At 39.8% G+C, this 17,595-nt stretch overlaps 1 protein-coding gene and 1 long non-coding RNA gene across 5 annotated transcripts in view; one reads left to right on the forward strand and one right to left on the reverse strand.

The window, feature by feature from the left end:
- tsnare1 (T-SNARE Domain Containing 1) overlaps window positions 1-17,595 on the reverse strand; it is a 274,342-nt gene that overhangs the window by 35,726 nt on the left and 221,021 nt on the right. For 2 of the 4 annotated variants that reach the window (XM_085472888.1, XM_085472889.1), the window contains exon 11: window positions 5,863-5,972. The exons of 1 other annotated variant lie outside the window; for it this stretch is intronic. In XM_085472888.1, coding sequence (XP_085329014.1) covers window positions 5,877-5,972 — 96 coding nt within the window. In that variant the 3' untranslated portion in view covers window positions 5,863-5,876. Of the gene's footprint in view, window positions 1-3,696; window positions 5,670-5,862; window positions 5,973-17,595 lie in introns of those variants that run through there. One more of the 4 variants, XM_085472890.1, reaches the window with a different exon arrangement.
- On the forward strand, window positions 11,377-13,262 carry LOC146697953 (uncharacterized). The gene is made up of 3 exons (XR_014922872.1): window positions 11,377-11,842; window positions 12,864-13,030; window positions 13,113-13,262. It is a non-coding gene; the product is annotated as an uncharacterized LOC146697953 (long non-coding RNA).

The following is a 17,595-nucleotide window of genomic DNA, read 5'->3' on the forward strand; positions in this document are numbered from 1 at the left end:
CTGTGGGCGGAAATAAATCATTTGTTCTCTGTCACCTCGCTTCCGGTTTCTGCACCTGTGTCCATCCCTGTTCCCTCGTGCCGCTGGGCCGTGACATGCACCACCAAATGGAATTAGCTGATCTCCTCAAACTGCTGGCTGAACTTACACTGGGGTCAGTCTCCCTACCTGAAGCACAATGTTGATGATTCTTTATCATCCAGCCAAAGGAATCAACACATATTGGGAGAAATCTTTAACAAAGTCTGTCTGGTATAAACTTGCTGGTCTCTGTGGCATATGATAGTGTTCTTAATCGTAACTTTCTTTTATACCTTTGTCTTTTCATTTAATTATAAACCATGTGGGACTCATGTACAAAAACGATGATTGTGGACAGAACGAGGTCAAACAGATCTAATTTCTTTTTTTAAGATTTCAAAAATGCAATCTGTAGTAAAAGTGTTCACAAAAAATGAAAAGTAAGTCTTCTTAGGATATCTGCAGGGAGGCAAACTGCGCTCAAGCAAGTTTCTGCAAAACACTGTGTTTGGCTGAAAAAGCATGCCATCCTGGAGTCTTTAAAACTATGTATTCATGTTGGATCTGCTATGTAGTGTTTATTTAGAGTCCTATTTTGGAGAGCTGACTCATGAGCCAGCTGACTTCTTGTTTGCTGGCAGACTTTGCATTTAATATGATAATCCTGACAAGAATCTCTTTTTTGAGTCAAATAGTTTCTAGAGAACAGTTGTTACATTTTTATTATTTTAAATAAGCAAGTGATGAGCATAACTTGATGAGCCACCATTAAACATAACATATATATTCCCCACTTGCACGTGCAGGCGATTAATCCTTCATGTTCGGGTCTGTCTGAATCTGTTCGCACAGGGTCTTAGCTAACCATTTTCAACCACCCTTGGGGGCGGGTTCCATTTTGACCTCAGGACTTCCAGGCCATACTGAGGTAAGCAACTGATCAGTTGTGGCGATCTTCCTGAGTTACTCATGGATCTTTGTTGTTTTATTCTGACAATCACTAGCCCTCAGCCACCTTCCTAGAGGAAGGAGCCATCCCCAAACTGTTCCCACCAAGTCGGGGGCATAAAATTGTCCTAAATTGATTTATTCTCATTCTTTTCAATTCTTATTCTATTTCTATTCAAGTACAATATTGTTGTGTTTTTTCTTAGTTTATCATATTTCTGTAAAGTTGTATACATGTACATGTATATTTCATTTTTTTCATTTTTATTTTTACAAGTTTGCACCTTTGATCCAGGAGGACAATATTTCGTCCCACTGTATACTTGAGTGTATTTTGTTGGGTTGACAATAAAACTCGACTTAACAGTTATTTATAAATCTCAGATTTGTGTAAGTAGTTTTATGACCTGAACATTTTTATAAAATAGAAAGTAAACTTGAATCTGAAATAACAAAAATCATGAAAGTATTACTTTAATTACTTTTATTAACCAGGAACATGATACCAGCGAACTCCAAAATCTATATACATATGTCCTTGGTGAAGAAGCCAGTCCATTTTAAAAACTTACCCCCATATATCTCCTCCTATATCTCAAACCAGTTTCTGCTGGCAATGAGGCAGAAGGACACTTCAGGGGGAAAACTGACTCACTTGCCTGTTCTGCCTCTTAGTGTACATTGGGTTTCTGCAGGTATCAGCATTAGAGAATGCCATGGGCAAGTGGTCACTCTGCATTTTGGGTGGAGGCACAGAAACTGTGACACACCACAACTGCGCCTCCAGCTCCTACACAAAGGTGTGGTGTGTTCAGGTTCCTACTTTGTAATTTTCACATGCAAATAACTGAGAGAAAGTAAATTTAACAGCAGTTACTCATTAGTCGGGTCAGATAGCACATATTACTTATAAGAAAGCCTTGTTTTCAGCATTTATCTTGGTAAAGCAGCCCGGATGTTTTGGCTTATTAAAATCACTGTCCCATTTTCCCATTTTCTGTACATTGATTAAAAGATCCAGGATGAACTGATTCATCCCTTATTGACTAATCCTGGTAAGTCTGGGGTTTTTTTTCGTTGTGTGTGTGTGTGTGTGTGTGTGTGTGTGTGTGTGTGTGTGTGTGTGTGTGTGTGTGTGTGTGTGTGTTTTCAGTTCTTAAGACACACAAAACAGTAAGACTAGCCAACCCTCATTCAATCATCAGAAATTGTCATGTCCTCATAAACATATCAATATAGGAAACCACGATCAGGAGGTCCATGCTTTGGAGGAAGGACGAATGGGAGGTGTAAAGTTTGAAACTGTCAGCTATCATTGGAGGGTAATGTAATGTAATATACTAATATTGGAGAGTAACCCCTACATGCAGCTCACTGGCAAAATGAAGCAGTGGTGCTTTTATTTTAGGTTATTCCTTTATTTCATCCATAAGTAAGTGCTGGCTGTAAAAAGAAATCCCAGATTTTTCTCCTGATATGACTCCTAAAAAATATTTTTTATTCCAACATCTCTCTGAAAAACCAAAAAGTGTAAAAGCAAATATTCACAAAAAAAGCCATCCATCCATCCATCCATTCGCTACCGCTTATCTTTTTCAGGGTCGCGGGGGGTGCTGGAGCCTATCCCAGCTGTCATAGGGCAAGAGGCGGGGTACACCCTGGACAGGCCGCCAGTCTGTCGCAGGGCCAAAAAAAGCCAACAAATAGAAAATGAAAAAAGAAAGAAAAAACCCCAAACATATTTTGCCATAAGGAGAATGGAAAGAAAACAGATTACACTTCCTCTTAAATCCACTTACATCAGTGGAACAAATGATTCTTCACTCCTAAGAAGCAATATTTGAGTAAATGCATCTGAAATATATAAATGAAAGGTTTATTTAAGGAAACCATGCTGAATGCATTCAAATCAAGTACATTTAATTTCACCAGACTCCGTTAAATATAAAATTTTGTGTTATTCTTTTGGAAGACAATCAATGGAAAACGTATAGGTAATGAAATTAGTTAAAGTCAACATTTAAACTGCAGCTGACTTGGTGTTTCCCTGTTTGACCGTTATTAAGTAGATACATTTATTTTTGAGGGCATAGCCAAGGCATTGGTATTAAATTAATATTGTCATAGTTATTATTCATATTCAGAATTCTTTACATAGTTTTTCTGTCCCTAACCCAACCATAACATCTGTGTACATCGTGGCTATTCAACATGTATTTAAACAGATGCTGTTTATCTCCTATATATTAAAGACATTATTTATTCATTCACAGTTGTTTAATTAGGCTGTACCTACTGTGATTTTGCGCCTGTGGGTATGACTTTCTGTCTTTGCAGCTGATATCACTCTGTAATTAGGGCTAAGAGTTTCTGAGGTCAGGGAGAGGAGAGGTTCAGTGTACCTTTGCTCTGTGAGCTCTGTGTGTGCTTGTGGCAAATTACACCTGAGGACAGGAGTGTGCTTTGCCTAACCTTTTGGCTTATGGTTTTTGTGTCCTACATGTAGGTTTTGTTATCTTTACTTTTCTGTTTTAGATTAATTATTAACCATTATTTTATTCCCAGTTTTGCCACCTTGTATCCATTTTCAACCCAGACATTTTTTCTGTTACATCCCCACGTCCACTGGGCTTTCTGGAGAACATAACAGAAATCATTTGACACAATTTATGAGAATGATTTTATCTTTTATTTATTTTTATTATAACTTTTTTCCACGAACTTTACAAAGTTAATGTTCTAATAATGATCATTTCAAATGATTAAATGACATTTTGTTTTAAATTGAATTTTTTTTTTCCATGAACCATTTTATTTAAATCTAAATGATACACCACAGTACACCACACAAAGGCACAGTTTGAAGTTTGAGCTCTATTCACTGTTACGACCCGGCTCAAAAGCCGCAACATAAAAAAAAGGAGATGAATAACAGAGTGTGGGTGAGAAGAGGTTTCATCCTAAAATGGAAAACCAGGTTGGCTAAAATGGCTGGTGCCACCAAGGCAAAGACTAGTGCACTGCCGGAAAGCTTGCCTCAGGTATGCTTTTATCCACACCTGACTAGGTGTGGCCAATTAGCACCAGCTGAAAACACTGAGACGATTAAAAGCTGCAGAGGGACGTAACATTCACATCAATTTACACAAACTGGAATGACTTAGTTTACCCTGGCCAGTATTCACGGATAAATCATATTATCCCTTGACATTTAATCAGCAAACAGCTTATTTTAAACTTAATGCGTCAAACCAATGACTAGTGCTTGTTGTTCATAATGCAGCTTTAATGTTAAGCACACATTGGGAAAAGGTCGCCACCCACACATAAGTGCAGATATCACAAGTGAAAGGAATCTATCACTTCAAAAAAAGAAAGATATCAGTTCTATACATCGCCTAACTACAATAGAAGCCATTATTGAAAATACCCACCCAGCACTTCAATCACACTCTAGATCTTGTTTTAACATATGGCATAGAAACAGAACATTTAAGGGTGTTTCCTGAAAACCCTCTCCTGTCTGATCATTTCCTAATTACATTTAAATTTACAATAATTGATTACATAGCAGTGGGGAGTAGACTTCATCACAGTAGATGTCTTTCTGAAAGACATCTGCTATAACTAAGTTTAAAAATATAATTAGCATCTTCAATGCCCTGTACCAACACAGAGCAGAGCAGCTACCTGAACGCTACTCCAACAGAGGTCGATTATCTTGTTAATAATTTTACCTCCTCACTACGTACGACTCTGGATACTGTAGCTCCGGTGAAAACTAAGGTCTCAAATCAGAAGTACCTGACTCCGTGGTATAATTCTCAAACACGTAGCCTAAAGCAGATAACTCGTAATCTGGAGAGGAAATGGCGTGTCACAAATTTAAAGGATCATCATTTAGCCTGGAGAAATAGTTTGCTGCTTTATAAGAAAGCCCTCCGCAAAGCCAGAACATCTTACTATCTCCAACCTTCCTTTCATATCAAACATCCTTGAAAGAGTAGTTGTCAAACAGCTAACAGATCATCTGCAGAGGAATGGCTTATTGAAGAGTTTCAGTCAGGTTTCAGAGCTCATCACAGCACAGAAACAGCTTTAGTGAAGGTTACAAATGATCTTCTTATGGCCTCTGACAGTGGACTCATCTCTGTACTCTTCAATACTGTCGACCATAATATCCTATTAGAGCGATTAGAACATGCTGTAGGTATTACAGGTACTGCACTGCAGTGGTTTGTATCATATCTATCTAATAGACTCCAATTTGTACATGCAAATGGAGAGTCCTCTTCTCCCAAGGTTAATTATGGAGTTCGATATCGTTAGGGCTAGATCAGGTGACCCTGAATCCTCCCTTAGTTTTGCTGCAATAGGTTTACGCTGCTGGGGGATTCCCATGATGCAGTGAGTGTGTCTTCTTCAGTCACCTTTCTCACTCACTATGTGTTAAAAGACCTCTAGAATGGATTAGAATACTTTTTATTTGTCAATTTCTTCAAATGTACTTGCCATACAAAGGAATTGAAATTACGTTTCACACTGTCCCATGCGTAGACCTCTCTGCATTGAGTCATTAATTGTTATTAATCTCTGGCTCTCTTCTACAGCAGGTCTTTTATCCTGTCTTCCCTCTGTCGCCTCAAACAGTCGCAGCACATGGACGCCCCTCCCTGAGCCTGGTCCTGCCGGAGATCTTCCTGTTAAAAGGGAGTTTTTCCTTCCCACTGTCACCAAAGTGCTTGCTCAAAGGGGATCATGTGATCTGTATGTATTATTGTAGGGTCTACCTTACAATATAAAATGCCTTGAGGCGACTGTTGTTGTGATTTCTGACATCTGGCAATGCCATGTACCTGACTGCAGTGTAATGTTGTGGATGATGGCTCTTACCACAGTGGTCAACCTCATTTTCTTGCTGAAACAGCTATGATAATGATGAGGATGGTGAGGATGATGGCACCAACCAATAGGAGGTAACACTTCCTCTTCCTCAGCTGTCTCTGTGGGGAGAAAGGGTAATTTAGTGGGCGGAGTTATGTTACTGTTACATTTATAATAAAAAAAAAGTTATTTAGTTAGATTATCTTTTGCTGGATAAATATGTTGAGACATGTTTTGGCAGTAAAGTATGGTGGCGGTTAGCACTGTTGCCTCACAGCAAGAAGTTCCTGAGTTCAAGTCCACCATCAAGTCTTTATGTGTGGAGTTTGCATGTTCTCCTGTGTTTGCTTTGGTTCTCTATGGGTACTCCGTAAAATGCAATTAGTGGGGTTTGGTTAATTGGTCATTCTAAGTTGCTAAATTGCAAAGGGTTGTCTGTTCCTACGTGTTAGCCCTGCAACAGACTGGCGACCAAGTCTGCCAGGGTGTACCCTGCCTGTCGCCCTAAGACAGCTGGGATAGGCTCCGAACTGACCACGTAGAACATCTGAGAATGTAAACACTATAAAATACAATGACTTTGGAAATTTACAGTATTTTATCAAGTGACACATTGTAGTCCACTGGTGTTGACAATAACAAACCTGTGGTTTCTCCCATCTCCACTCAATAACTGTACTGTTAGCTGTAGTGGCATTTCCATTGTCTTTGCAAAGTTAAACAAGAAAGCACGAAATCACAGTTGACATTCGTGTCCAACCATGAAACTTTTGTCAGTTACTGAACTCAGTATATTAACTAAAGATAACTAAAGATAATAACTAAACAGGCAAAACAGTAAGAAATCATAAGATCTAGCTCACGCTCCAATTATTTTCTTTTTACTTTTTTAAAATCAAGACTCCACTGACATCTTGATCAGTAGAGTCAGTCAGAAGAGACTTCTAAAAATCTGCAAACTTTTTGAATTACAAGCTTTTGACTGTAACTGAATAAATGTCTGAACAGTCTGTTTGTGTAGAAGTTCATCACCAAATCATACAAACATTAAACTAATCATTGTGACTTTTTATACATAAACAATGCCAAGTTGACAGACCAAATCTTGAAATGTCACATGTCACTGTCACACTGGCCTTCGACTGATGCCTCCACTGTTGTAAATTACATTTTTAGTCAGATGTTTTAGAATGGAGAAAAAGAAAATATGCATACTCCTGTACTTTGAACTGTGTTTTTATTTTTTTTTTTATTATATGTATTGTGTATATGTGACTGTTTTAGGAGAATGTGCCAGTTTTTATTGATCTCTATGGATTTCTGAGGCATTTGTATAACATGAGTAGCATTTGATTTTCATAAATACAACTAATAGTTAATAAGTTGCAGGAAGTTCCACATTAGTACGGAGTACCTCTGTCTTAAAATATTAAGTATTCAATAAATTTTTTTTGTTAAACTTGTGTAAACTACAATAAAAATACTTTGTTAGTACAACACATTTTTTTGTATTCCATTTTACTTCTTTCTTGTGGGTAGCAGTGGGCATGATTTTTCTTAGTAAGGTTAACTAATTAGAAATTACAGTGTACATGAAGACTGTGCTATTCTCATTAAATATTCATATTTGTTATTGTGCCAGCTTTTGTTTTTCTAAGACAGCTTTGATTCAACCGAACATTTGTTATTTCATAAGAGTGACAACATTCATATCTACATGATTTTAATAATTTTTCCACACAAACAGCGTTCGCCAATGTCCATGTGGTGCACTGACTGATGTAAAGGCCAAGCTCCATTTTAATAACTACATAGCCACAACGCGTGCTTTTCCGTCCCCAGCTAATTTAAAGCAACCCCATAGCACACAGCTGATGCACTTAGAATATGAATGAATAAAAACAACAGCTGACATTTTGAAAATACACATGGCGAAACAAAGGAAGTGGCATTTCAGCCAAATGAGATCAACACAGCTTCAGAGGAAGAAGATGATTCTGGGTCACACAAACAAATACTGATAAAATGCATTAATAGAAATGGTCCTGTTGCATTGCTCTTCCCCTGAACGTATTCAGCGTCTCAGGCTGATCTATTAATTATCTCGTTTACCACTCATATCATTTCTTAACTTTAAAATCAAGAGAACAACACAAAGAAAAAAATATGCTAGAATGATTTCTGCAGGTTTATCTCTTTACTCCAAAGCAGCTAAAAAGGTAATCATTAAATTAGCACCTGTTAAAAAAAAGGAACTTGATTTGCACAAAGATGTTACAGTGCTTAATAGCTTCAGTCATAAGAGGCTTTTAGCACACAACGCTAAAAACAGAGAATGTTTGACTTGTTGAAGAATGCACTTTTCTTTCTTTTTTACTTATTTGCAAGATTTTATAATTATATTTCCAGTGTCAGGGTTTATACATAGCATTAAAGCTGAACACTGTTTAAGGCAATATGATATAATTACATGATTCTGTAATTACCGGTGATGTATAACGAGGTGTAGCTTGATTGCTTCTCCTTAATGGGACGTGACCCACTATGTTCAATTTTACTATCTCTAAAATTTTATTATGTTGTCTGTTGTTTAACAGTTTTTACTTTGTGTTACACATTCAGAATTTGATTGACTGTCATATTATTAAAAACAATGGTTCTTTTTTTTTCATATAAACCAGAAACTAGTAACTCTGCAATGGCAATGAAATTAATACCCATTATGTCAGTTGTACATACAAGTATAAATAGTACCTGTAAAGTTAGTCAGGATTAGAATTTTTCTGTAAATTATACGTTTGTTTTAATGTACGGTTAGTATGCTTTTGGTTTGTGTTTGTTTTATTTACTGACTGTAGAGTCTGATGGTTCAGAGGGAACATTTTTTCTCTTCTGTTATTCTTCAAAATAAATATGGGCACTCTTCTTCTTTTAAAAGTCTTATTAAATGTTTTTATTTAGTAGTCATTAGATAGCAAAGTACTGTAGCAGTCTGTGTAGAGTGGAAATAAATATTTAAAGTTGCACAAGAAAAGGCGTGACATATATTATAGTGAATCCCTTTTAAGTGTTTAGCTAACATTTTAACTAATTGTGCATTAATACTGTTTTCAATTTATTTTTTCTGTTACTTGTGGTACAATTTACATTTCAAACAGAGCAAGGATTCATTCCAAAGAGTACATAAACTTTAAACGCCCGTGTCAACAACTATTTGCCATATCTGGTTGGCGGGTGTGTGTGTGTGTGTGTGGGGGGGTGCTGAGGCAGTATTGCTTGTGTTAAGCAAAAATATTCAGCAAAATGGAGGGAAGAGCAGTGGTTAGGGAATATGTACATATATATATATATATATATATATATATATATATATATGTTTGCTTCTTGTCTCCTCAGGCGGGGACGATGTGTTGGAGCAGAGAATCTATGTTGTCTCGAAATGCTTTTTCTCCCATTTTTTTCCAGCCTGTTTTCTGCTACAAAGGCAGCGGGAGCAGTGGCGTTAGACCAGAGCCGAGGCTGGAGTCTTTAAATCCTGACGCGCTTCAAAGCACGGAGAGAGCAATTCATCTTCTTATCTGAGACTCAAAACAGGCTTTCTGTGTGGAAGAGAGAGGGAGAGGGAAGAGGAAGAGAAAAAATGCTGTCGAGTAATTTTCCGTTTAAACGTTCCACTCCACAACAATTTGCATAAGCAGCCCTGCGTCTGTGATAAGAAGATTGGTAATTTTCAAAGGCTCTGTGGGGATTGAGAATTAAAAGCCTTTCTCCGCTATCTCCCCTCTTGCAGCTGGCCACCACAGATTCCCCGGCTTCTCTCACGCATTTCCTCCTAAACTACGCCTTGTAAACTTTCTCTGCCATCCTCTCCTTCTCCCTGCTCGCTCTGACGGTGCAGCAGCTTCCTCTCACCCTAAACTATATACTCTGCCTCTCTCTTCCATACACTCCTTTCCTTTTTTCCTCCAGCTCGCGTAGACCAGTCCTGCTGTTATTTGAGGAGAACAACAACATAAATAAGGTAGAGGGGGAACAAAAACGGGCTTAGTATAACAAAGGAAGCCTTGCAGTATTTTTAAAACCAGAATTTTCCAGATTGCAAAGCAAGCAGAGAGGCAGGACAGGGAGACTCACAGGGGCAGAGACAATTGAGGAGAGAGGGGGGATGCTCTTATCACAAGTAAGTTAATCTGCCAAAGAAAGTGTCCTTGGTGCCAGGACTTCAGGGCTTATGGGTGGTGCATACCCTCAGTAAAAAGATAGTGTGTAAGTCACACCTTTTTTTTTTTAATTCACTTTTACTGTCTAATATAAGGGAGTTCATATTGAATCTGTTTTTACACTCAATATGGCTTTACAAGAACTGATATCCATACTTAGCAGCAAAGTCAGTATCTTCAGTCGTGCTGTTGATGGTGAAAAAGTCATTTGGTAACATTTTTGCTAACGGTGGAACTACTTAGTAAATGCATTTTAAAATTTAAACATAAAAACACAGTTCTGAACTAGAAACTTGAAAAGAATTAATGCTAAAAGATGTCCTTCATATTACAATAGAAGTCAATTAGGAAAAAAAATCATAATGAACATAACACATTTTTAAGTTCAGACATCTCACATTTGAAATGATCTTGGAGTTCATTTCAAATGTGCACCAGAATAATTAATTTGTCCAACAAGGAAACCATTTTTGTTGTTCTGACTCAGTACACCACCGCAGTGAATTTCAAATTATACAATTATTATATAACTGAAGGCCACACTGAAGGCCTGCACTTCAATCCCATCTGAAATAAGTGTTTCATTTTTGAAACAAATGCAGGAATCACGATCCACAAACTTGTTCTTTGCAGGAGGAACACGAGGCCCAACTGTTATATTCATAGTCACATGGACCTCTCTCAAGATAAAAACTGTCCACTTTTTGCTGGTTATGGTTATGTGTGTCTAAGTTATTATTATAAATAAAAATGTGCAAACAAAGAATCAGTGTTCTCACAGGAGCAAAAGACATATAAAATAAATGTAATTAGTTGTTTATATTCACTGAAACAAAATGTAATGCCTTAAGTAAATGTCTAACCCTCTATTTATTTCTTCAAAAGAAATAAATTGGTGCTTTTTTTATGTTGTTAGGCTGTTCGTTCAGTGCAGGCCTTACATAAAAGTACACAAGAATAATAAAAATTCAACACAGGACTAAGGCCAAAACTAATACATGTACACTCTCAGTGCCCTAGAGCCAATCAGGAAAAATTCAAAACAGCAAAAAAAAAAAAAACCCAGACTGATTTAACAGAAGATTATTTTTTCCAAACGAAAACCAGAGAAAAACATGTCAGGTTAGATCTGCCAAGGGAGACAGAGGGACTGCATAATGACACATCCTACAACATAAAAGCTACAACAACAGGTAAAGTGGAACTACATGGAATTTAGCCTGTAGCAGAGAATAAAGAACAACCACATAACCTGCTCTAACTCTTGTAGGTGAGTCATTATGTTGCTCATGTTGAGTGTTTGACTTTTCTAAATTTATATATTTTACAGGCCACGTGTAAGTGTGCGTGACTTGGTGTAGCATTCAGAAATGTGCACATTTTTGAATGCTACAACAAACATGCTTCCTACTTCTGTGTTAAAGGTACAGTGAGTTGTTTATTGTTATTTAATTGAAAAAAAGAATCTTTTACTCATCAATACACATTAATTAATTTGTAATTATATCTTTGAAAAATCAAAATACATAAGAGCAAGTGCTAGTTTGTGGAAGCCGTCATGTTGGACCCGGAATCTTGAACACAGTGCCTGTAATGGACATTGCTGTCCTACCTAATCACGTTTTATATGTATTCAGCTAGAGACTTGCCACATACATAGTATGCCAAAGGCAGAGGACGGAGAGCTTCTAGGTGTTGGAATGCCACAGATGCAAAATCATGTGAGAAGGAGTTCCCTTCACCAAAGAGACAACGTGACCGGTATCTGGGTAAAATGTCATTCTCTTCTTCTTCACATCAAGCCTCATCTCCTAAACTGAAGTCAGGGCTCTAACGCACAAAAACATGATTAATTGCAATTACTCATTGTCAAGAATTGGACATGCGACCCTCCCGTCACCTTCTAGACAGTTGAGAGCAAGCTGGCTAAATAACAACACTATCTGGTTAAACGCTAACATTATCCCAGATAATGTTAATGCTGTGCTCATTACAAGCTAATACTCAATGTCCAGTAATGTTAGCTCAACTTTAAAGAAAGCACACAGTGGCAAAAACAGCCGTGCTTACTGAAAGAAAAGTTCAGGATATCCTCAACAACTCACCTCATAGTGGGACAGATAGTGTCAGACCAGTTTGGTATCGCTGTCATCGGACAGACGTGAGAGTCACTGAATTACTAACTGTTACTGGACACCATTTTACAGCCTTCTCAAGATTACATAGGTGTGGACATTTATTGACAGCTAACTCTATAAAATTTACTATTTTGTTTGTTTTATTTCCCACCGTCTATTTACAAGAGGTTCCAAATCTTGGAAAACTTTCTAATTTACGTCTCCCCTTTACTGTTCAGACTGTGGTGTAATTTTGTCTCCTTCAGCTTAGGATGAGCTCTGATATAATACCCTTTCTTTCATTCACAGATTTAAAAATGACCATTCACTCATTCATCATCATGTTCAGACTTAATTACTGTAAAGAACTTTACTTAGCGTAAAGGAGAGATTTCAGTTAGTTTAAAATTCTACTGCTTGGTTCTAACTCTCTATCAGACCACTAGCAATTTGATTATTTTATTGGTTGTTTTTAAAACATTTCACAGGTGCTAATGTTTATCAGTAATTTTTTAATCTTTCTTTTTTTTATAGAACCTTGATCGCTATTTGCGCTTGCCAGGATCTGACGGCGCCCTGACCGGTGGACCTGCCAGTGTGTATATCTGTGTGCGTGTGTATGTGTCTCTCCTATCGCCCTGTCTTCCCCTCCGGCTCCGCTGTCATGTGTTAGGAGGTAACCTAGCAACAGGCTACCTCCGACCCGGAAGTGCTGTCGCCCAGGAGCTGCCGCACCTGCAATCAATCCACCGGCTGCTGCCAATCTACTACCACCTTCGGCAGGGCTACTTAATGGTGTGGCTGAGCGACAGACAGCACTGGAGTATTGCACTAAGCCTGGTAGTGTTTTCGAGCCGCTAGCGTGATTGAAGTATTGTCTGAGCTACGTACTCATTTTGCTGTCGTGTGTGTGTTCACCCAGGGATTGACGGAGGATTCACGGACACAAAGGAAGCACTTGGAGGAGAGACGGGCACTCACTACCATGCATGGGCTTACACGGAAGGAAGGACGCACTATCACCATTGTTGCACATTTGAACTGTTGTCATGTTGCTGCACTCTAAATAAACGCACTGTCTTTATTTCTGAGCTCCGCGCCTGAGTCTACTCTTTAACAACCGTGACAGCGCTCCTCTAGGAACAAAATTCAGACTCTGCTTAAATCTTGCTTCGAGATTAGAGCTGTCCCAAATAGCCCGTAGCAGCCTCAGCAGATTAAATGGTGCTGTTTTTTGGTTTTTATTATCACCTTTTATCGTGACTTCTGAGCCACATGGACACCAGAACAAGTGGTGTTTGTGTCAACCAATGTCAAAGATTCCGAAATTACAAGCATTATACAAAAACTGAGCTTCATCATCAGGAAATTCTGGAGGCACTGGGCTTCCTCGGGTTGCTACGGAACCAGGCCTCCAAACCTTGGCGTCGCCTGATGCCGGTGGCAGAGGAATGGGTAGCTGAAAGCAGTGTGCGAGGAAGCGGAAGCACGGCTAACATGATGGGGTCCGTGTAAGGCTAAGAGCAAATCCAAGCCAGCTGCCCCGCCCATCAATCCTGCTCTCAAACGTTTGCTCCCTGGGCAATAAGCTGGACTGCATCCGATTCCAGTGGACCACACAGCGTGAATTTAGGGGCTGCTGCATCTTTGTTTTCACAAAAACACGGGTCAGTGACAGAGTTCCAGACGCTGTCATTCAGCTACACAGGCTCACCTCATTTTTGTGATGACAGAACTGCAGCTCTGTGCAGTAAGACTTGCGGTGGTGGCTTGTGTGTCTACAGCAACATGGAATGGTCCAAGAACTCTGTGCTAGTTTCTAATTACTGCTTATCGCTGGTTTGTATTGGTTTGTAACTTTTTATTACCTCAGGAATTCACTACTGTGCTCATTACAGGAGTGTACTTTCCACCCAGGGCTAGTGCTAAAGAGGCGCTCTGCGAGCTGCAGAACTCACACCCCGATGGACTGTTTATTCTCGTCAAGTCAGTGCTCCTGAAATTACATCAACATGTGGACTTTGCGACCAGGGGGAAATGTGCTGGATCTTGTATACACAAACACTCCCAGAGTGTATTGAGCGAAGCCCCGCCCCCACCTCAGATATTCAGATCACATGTCTGTTACGCTAATTCTGGCATACAGGCCACTCGTCGGACGCTGCAAACCAGTTCCGAGACAGGTGAGAACCTGGTGTGCAGGAGCCATCTCTGACTGTATTGAGCACACTGACTGGGACATGTTCAGGGAGGCTGCAACAAATGGCGACTGTACCAACTTAGAGGAGTACACATCATCTGTGACCAGCTACATCAGCAAGTGCATCAATGATGTCACTGTCTCCAAGATTATCATAACACGCTCCAACCAGAAACTGCGGATGACTGCAGAGGTGCATGAACTTATAAAGACTTGAGACTCTGCCTTCGGAGCAGGTGACAAGGCGGCCCTGAGAACATCGAGGATCAAACCATCTTGAGCCATCAGAGCAGAAAAGTGCTCGTACGGCCAGAGAATCCACTCATCATGAGGCACATTAAGACCCTGCTGGCACCCGCACTGGACCCACTACAGTTTGTCTATCTCCCCAACCGGTCAACAGATGATGCCATCGCCACCACTCTACATCTGGCTCTCATCCACCTGGACGCCAAGGACATGTATATACAAATGCTGTTCATAGATTTCAGTTCAGCATTCATCACAATAATTCCTCAGCACCTTAATTGAAAACTGAGCCAGCTGGGCTTGAAAACCTTCCTCTGCACCTGGATCCTGGACTTTATGACGGACAGACCTCAGTCAGTCCAGCTTGGTAACTATATCTCCAACACTATACACTGAGCACTGTGCTCAGCCCACTGCTGTTCACTCTGCTCACTCACAACTGTGCAGCAATACACAGTTTGAACCACATCATCAAGTTTGCTGATGACACGACTGTGGTGGGTCTCATTAGCAAGAACGACAAGTCAGCATACAGAAAGGAGGTGCAACAGCTAACGGACTGGTGTAGAGTCAAGAACCTGTCTCTGAACAAAACAAAAGAGATGATTGTCGACTTCAGGAGAGCATCAATGTGGAGGTCATCAAGGGCCCCGAATTCCTTTGTGTTCACCTGGCGAAGAACCTCTCCTGGTCCCTCAAAACTAGCCCCATATCTAAGAAAGCCCAACAGCATCTGTACTTCCTACAAAAGCTGAGAAAAGATCACCTTCACGACCCATTCTCACGACCTTCCACAGAGGGACTATTAAGAGCATCCTGAGCAGCATCACTGTCTGGTATAAAAAATGCAGCATGTTGGACTGCAAGACCCTACAGCAGATAATAAGAACAGCTGAGAAGATCATTGGAGCCTCTTTTCCCTCCATTACAGACACTTATCGCAGCCACAAAGCCACCAGCATTGCAGAGGACCCCACACACCCCTCACACACACTCTTTCTTCCCCTAAGGCGTCAGACTCCTGAACACTCAGCAACTGGACTGACACACACTCACACACCATTATACATTCCATACCTCAAGTACTTTTTGCACAATGCTCAGTCTCCACTGTCATTGTCGCACTTTTCTATTGCACTGTCTTGTGTCAGTATTGTTCTGTTCTGTCTGGTGTTGCACTGTTTTTTGCAATTTTTGCACACTTGCACCGTATGTGTTGATTTTTTGTTATATGTAGTACCATGGTCTTGGAGGAACGCTGTCTCGGTTCACTGTGTACTGTACCACTGTATATGGTGGACAATAAAGCCACTTGATTGGGCCTTTACTGATTCTTTGAGGAAGACGTCAGTTAAAATCAATTGAATTCAGTCAGTATTAATATAGCGCCAAATCACACTAGCAGTCGCCTTAAGGCATTTTATACTGTAAGGTAAAGACCCTACAATGATACAGAGAAAACAAAACTGAAGCAGACCACCTTCCTACTGATCGGAAGGTTGGTGGTTTGATCCCTGGCTCCTCCAGTCTGCATGTCAAGTATCCTTGAGCAAGATACTAACCTCAACTCTCCGATGCATGCAGTAATAATGTGTGCAGATAAAGTGCTTGTGAGAATGGGTGTGATTGGGTGAATGTGGCATGTTGTATAGAGCGCTCTGAGTACTCTGGGAGAGTAGAAAAGCACTAAGAATCAGTCCATTTACCAACAATCAGAAGACTTTCTATGAGCAAGCGCTTGGGAAGTGAAAACTCCTTGTAACTGAAAGAATCCTCTAGCAGAACCAGGCTCATGGAGGGGCAGCCATCTGCCACGACTGGTTGTGGATGAGGGGAGGAAGACAGGACAACAAACACACCATGAAAGAGAGCCAGAGATTAATAATAACTAATGATTAAATGCAGAGTGGTGTATAAACATAGAGCAAGTGAAAAAAAACACTTAATCATGGGAAGACCCCAACAGCCTAGGCCTATTGTAGCATAACAAGTTCACCTGATCCAGCCCTAACTAAGGTCTAAGTACTAATGTCTGCCTCCTGAATCCAAACAGGGGGCTGGTTCTTCAGAAGAGGGAACCAGCTCCCTGCCTCACATACTACTTTTAAATATCCTAAGACCTACAAGTAAACCAGAGTCAGAGATTGAAGTGTTCTGTTGGGGTGATGCAATACTATGAGGGCTTCAACGCCTTTAAGAGACCCATCTATATAAGTTTTGCTACTGCTCTTTTACATCCAGGTTGCAGTGGGAGCAAATGAAACAGGCGCACACCACAGCTCATCATTGGAAATACTGAGGCGTTCTCAGACCAAAAATGGTTATTCATGAGTAGCTTTGGAAACCTTTAAGAACTTATCTCTGTATATATATATATAATTGAAATGATTTAGCTGTGACCTTGTCAGGGCAGGGCAGGGTCACTTTTGATTAGGCTCAGTTGCATCTGACAAGCAAACAAAACAGTTGATGCATCAGCTTTCCTTTTTCCACACTACGCAACAGTTCCCTTACATCTCATAGGGAACAATTCATCTTTTTCTGACAGAGAACACTGGTCTAAGGCTTGGAGGTGCTAACTCTCATCCTGACCATTTCACACTTGGCTGGAAACTGACGTAAACCACAATAGAGGTCACATGCTGACAAAGCCAGCAGAACCACATTATTGGCATAAAAGCAGAGATGCAAGTCTGAAGTTATCAAAGCAGGTCCTCACATCTTGTGCTTGTACCTCAAATTTCTGTACATTAAAATCACAAATACAAGAGGTGACAAAGATCAAACTTAGCGGAATTCAACATCCACTAAGAAAGAGCTACAAAGAATACCATGTTTACAACTGCAGCACCATATAATCAAAGCACCCTCCAGATAAGACCTTTGAAGATATGGTCATAGGATTTCTTCAAAAACACCTGCAGTACGTGTGTAAAAGTAAAGTGCAAATCCAGGG

The sequence above is a fragment of the Copadichromis virginalis genome, linkage group LG11 (genome assembly GCF_057382275.1).
Source record: "Copadichromis virginalis isolate Kocher_CV1m ecotype Utaka linkage group LG11, C_Virginalis_male_GT1.1, whole genome shotgun sequence".
NCBI lineage: Eukaryota > Metazoa > Chordata > Actinopteri > Cichliformes > Cichlidae > Copadichromis > Copadichromis virginalis.